At 37.8% G+C, this 4,939-nt stretch overlaps 1 protein-coding gene across 1 annotated transcript; it reads right to left on the reverse strand.

Annotated features, from left to right (window-relative positions):
• Nucleotides 1–1,163: 1,163 nt before the first annotated feature.
• LOC108150739 lies at nt 1,164–2,569 on the reverse strand. The gene is made up of 2 exons (XM_017279042.2): nt 2,315–2,569; nt 1,164–1,453 (listed from the first exon to the last, which is right to left on the reverse strand). The coding sequence occupies exons 1-2, from the start codon at nt 2,443–2,445 to the stop codon at nt 1,189–1,191; spliced, it is 396 nt and encodes a 131-aa protein (XP_017134531.1). The 5' UTR covers nt 2,446–2,569; the 3' UTR covers nt 1,164–1,188.
• Nucleotides 2,570–4,939: the final 2,370 nt, after the last annotated feature.

A 4,939-nucleotide genomic window follows, 5' to 3' on the forward strand; every position in this document is an offset into this window, starting at 1 on the left:
TCTGGACATTGTCCTCGACCAAGTGACATATTAAGTTTAATGGAAATTGATGAGCGCTTATTATGATATGAGATAGCCAGCTCCTTTGTCCTGCCCTCGCTTCCTTTTCCCGTCTTTTGCGACTTCGGGGTTGGTTGGATGGATGGATTTTGGGTCCGGGCTTTAGTATCTTTTTTATCATAAAAGCCATTTCTGCTGATGGTCGCACTAAATTCATTGATTCAATTTCCGCGCTGGCTTTGCCTGTGCTTTGTGGCCCCCGAGCACAGAGACAGCTCCAATAAATATGGATATAATATTTCAATATTTGTGCAACTTTCTTCGGAGCCCAGCCAACGTAAATCACGATTTGTCCAAATACTTTTGTGTCTGCTGGCTTGATTTCACAGCAAGTTTTTGGCAAAAGCAATGGAAACAAAATAGAGGAAAATACTTTGAGATAAGTTGGGAGAATTTATTCACGTTAAATATGTTTCATACTTTGTTTTGGTCTACATTCTTGATAGTATTTAGTTTCCAGAAAATTGTTTCATTCTCTACTGATCTAGGAAATTTTATTTACACTAGTTTAAACACTCAAATTAACCATTTAATACTGGACTCTATGATTAGGAAAATTACAATCACCTTTTATTTCTATGGTACCTTTTTTTGTAAAGTGTAAATAAAAAAAACAAATATGGTTCTAAATTAATAGAAATAATTAAAAAAAATAATAAAATAAAAATAATTTTTATGCTATAATTTTGCATTTTATATTTTATATTTCTATCTCTGGTAAGCCGATTTTGGTTATCAATGAATCGTTTTACTTATAGTAAAATGTTTCTTAACATTTCCATATATTTATGTGAGGAATTTATTAACCTTTCGGGTTTTAGGTAAGGAAAAGAAGACACATTTTGATATTCATGGGTGTTCTTTCAGCTAACTTGCCGTTTAATTACCCAGATGCCAGCACACTTGTCTTAAAGCTCCGTACATTCGATATGTGAGTATGGTCGAAACGCTCGCAGTCGGGATCCAGTAACATTCCCACTCTTTTTGTTCCTCGCCTTCCTGCTTCCCCTGCTTTCCCTGCCCCCCCCGCCCCGACATTATGGCCATTGTGCGAGGTCATAAATACTCACGAGCCCTGACAGTCGTCATAAAAGTGCGCATGATTCATATGCCAGACTCCCCGGCCGTTTAACGACACTTTAATAATTCTCTAATTGCAAAAAATACGGCGAAATGTTGCACTGGGCCCGATTTTCCCGATCTGGCCAGGGTTTTAATGGCCGGCGAGTGCCTTTTAATTGGGTGGCGCCCAATGCCATAAAGCAGCACGAGGGGATCGGGTTCAATTCGCCCCGGGATCGCTTGGCCTGGCCGGGTTGTGTTGGGTTGGGTTCCTGAAATGTGCTGGTGATGTTCTGGGCTGGTTTCACAGGCCCGCCGGCCTCTTCTCCACCTGCAGAGAATGGTTATTCATAAGTTTTTGCTGCATAATTTAAAGCGGCACTAAAACAAACATCACAAAAATCTTCACGATTTCGTCAGACCCGAGTAAAAAATTGGAAGTGAAAAAGATAAATTGGTATACCCTTTCATATCATTTTTTTTTAAGGGGTAGTGCTACACAGGAAAAAACGAAAACGGTTTTAGGAACACAAAAAGGGTTGAAACATTTTAAAAAGTAAATCGCTTCATACCACTTTATTAATTTTTAGTGCTACCAAAAAGCTTTGTTTTACTTTTTAAAATGTTTAACACCTTAAACGTCGAGTTTTAAAGCTTTTACTTCCTCTATGTTCAAACGGTTGAATATATAATTTTATAAGTGTTATTAAACACCTATAATTATTGGCCTCAAAAACATGTTTTGTTTTGATCGTAAAATGTTATGGTTTTTAAAAGGTGTTTGATAAAAACTTTAACTAGCTTAAGGTAATACATTTCAAACAAAAAAGTAAAATTCTCAACTACAAACTCAATGGCTGAAGAGTTATACCCTCCGGAAAGACCCAAAAGTAAACAGGGAATTGAATTTCACTCCCAGTTAAGGTGAAAGCAAAGGAATTCGAAGAAAAAATGCCAAGTTGAGTTAACGTCATAATTTTCTGGGCATTTGAACTTGGTCTTTGGCTCGGTTTCCCTCTTTTCGCGTGGGTTGCCTTCTTCCAACCCCATTCGTGTAATAAGTTTCCACTCCGTCGCCAAATTTGATTACACAGCCGTCCCTCAACCTTCTTCCCGATGTTGACATATCGGATTACGCACTAATTATCCTTCTAATTAACCCTTCTGTCTTAATGTTCTTTTTTGGTCTCACCTTCGAGGCGGCTTCGACTTGTTTTCCACTTGCCTAGGGGATTTCTCGACCGGCTCGTCTTCCGTTTCTATGTATATCCATGTCTGTTTCCCTTCTGGCCTCGACTGTTGCTCAAGCATGACCCTCTTCATGCTGCCCTGCCAATTGGCCTTCCGCCGTTTTTAAGCCTATTAGACAAAACTCTCATAATTACTTTGTTACTTTGCCACTGGCAGTCGGCATTTAGCTCTTTGCCCGGAGCTTAAGCCGTTTTCGCCTGCCGCCTGTCACCAGTTTTCAGACTAAACATATCGATATCAATCCGGGAATCGACAGGTCTGACTGGTACCAATTGGCTACTGGAATCTGAGTTTATTCAAGCGTACGCGTAAAATAAATAAATACTAAGGATTAGTCACAATAAGGGATAACAAAAATAAAGTTCATTGGTTTTAAATATAATAGAAGCGGAAAATAAGTTGTCCTTAAAGATAAGTCAATAAACATCAAACAGTTTTATATTATTTGATTTTATGCGGAATTATAAAATATAAATTAATTTAATTAAAAGGAATTAGCACCCAAAATATAGTAAGAACACAATTAAAACTTAAAAACCTCGTTTTAAGAGTTTGAACTTTTTATTAAAAGAGTGTAGATTCTTAAAAATCGATTGCTTACATTTTTCATTCTTGGTAGTTAAGGAAATTTAAAAAAGATGAAACCATTATTGTGCATTGAAGTTTGTTTTCATTTTATGCATTCAAATAGTTCTTATTTATTATTATCTTTGCATAATTGTGAGTCCTGTGCTGTTCGTAATCAGGAATATGTCTTTATGGACACACACAAGTCCCGAAACACAAGTGTACACACTCGAAAGTCAAATCATCGAAAGGAGGGTTTTGGAGGGAGGCAATTTAAATATTGATTGTTATATCAATGCGTCCATATCGAAATTTGCATATCGCCAGCCCCACAACTGCATGTTTTAGGGGCCGATTGCAAATGTCACCAAATTATCCCCGAAATGGATCAATTCGATGGGCGGTTCAGTGGGTATGGAGCTTGCTATCCCAGGAATTAATCCTTTGTGATGTTTGTCATTAAATGCATGTTTACCTGGGCTCAGTTTCCAACCTCATTTCTTGGCTATAGCTGGTAAATAATATTCCTCGCCCCTATTTGTGGGCGTGGAACATTATTATAGTGTGTCTGCTCACAAAGACCATAATGAAGCAATCAGCAGCAACAGTCCAAACAATTGCATCCATTCCAATTGCAGTTGCAATTGTGGCACAAGTGCGAAATTACTCTAGCACTCTCATTTATGAGTGATTTTGCCCCTTTTCCCAACTCGAATTAAATACATTTGGATTAGAATTTCAAGCCCAAATGAAATAAATACAATATGGATATGCATATTTACTCTCGATTTGTATTTGCTGGCAATAAAAATAACAGAATTGAAACTCGAGACATATTCCATTGCTCGGAAAGGATTTCGGGCAGGTCAATGAGTTTGCTGAATCGGAAAACATATTATCTTTGAAGATAAAAAATGTTTATTAAAGGTATTTTAACTTTGACGCAGACCAATCTTTGCAACAAAAATGTCTTTATTTATAAATATTATACAGTATAAATAAGAGAATGTATGCAGTTAGTTTCAAATAGTTCAACTAGTTGTCAATCTGCCCTAGTTGTCAATCTTTCAGTCAAGACAAAATATTATATTATTATGTGTATGTGAAGATGTCGTGTACGTAAATAAACCTTCAACAGTTGCATGTGTTTTGTTTGAGCATTGTGAATTGTGTTTGAGAGCAAATATTTGTGCAGCCCAGGACTACAAGAAGCCAAGATGTTTGATGCCCTGGCAATGAGTGGAGCATCCTTATAGATCCCAAACCCCCCGAATCGCACAGTCACAGAGTTGTAGGCCAAGTGCAAACAGCAGTCTGCCACCTTTCCTGCCCCCGTGTGGTGGAAACTTTAGATGTTGACCGTTGTTTGCAGTTGACGTTGATTAAACAGACACAAGAACGGTGGTGGTGGTGGTTGGGGGAACCACCCAAATACCCCCTCACGAAACTGATATGCTGAAATCAAAGATGTTGATTTCCGTTGGGAATAATCGCCATACACGCCATAGTCGCCAACTTAACCCATTCGCTCGGCACAACTGCCAGTTGACCTCTGATAGTGACCACTGACTGGAGCTTCCTTTTGACCCTCCACTGCACTCGTCATATTCAATTACAGGGCTTTCAGCGTGCGACTTCCTGCTTGACTCGAACACAGTCCCGAACTCGCACTCGAACTCGCACAGAGTTGTGAAATTAATGTGCGCTCTGATTTACATCGACCGCACCCAAAAGGTCTTCCCAGTGGCTATGATATGTTAATTCACAATAACAACGCCAAACGGCTGAATACACCGCACAAAATAATTACAGAAGTTGATTTCGGTAGTCCTTATGCAGGAAGCTATAATATGATACATACGAAAAATATTACAACGAAAAAAACATTTTCTTTATTATATTTTAATTTTTCCAGAATATTAATTGAATATATCTTTAAATTGCATTTTTGATGCAGTTAAAAATATTTGAATAAAGCAATTAAAATCCTATTTATTAA

Source organism: Drosophila elegans, unplaced genomic scaffold (genome assembly GCF_018152505.1).
Source record: "Drosophila elegans isolate 14027-0461.03 unplaced genomic scaffold, ASM1815250v1 contig_814, whole genome shotgun sequence".
NCBI classification, from domain to species: Eukaryota; Metazoa; Arthropoda; class Insecta; order Diptera; family Drosophilidae; genus Drosophila; species Drosophila elegans.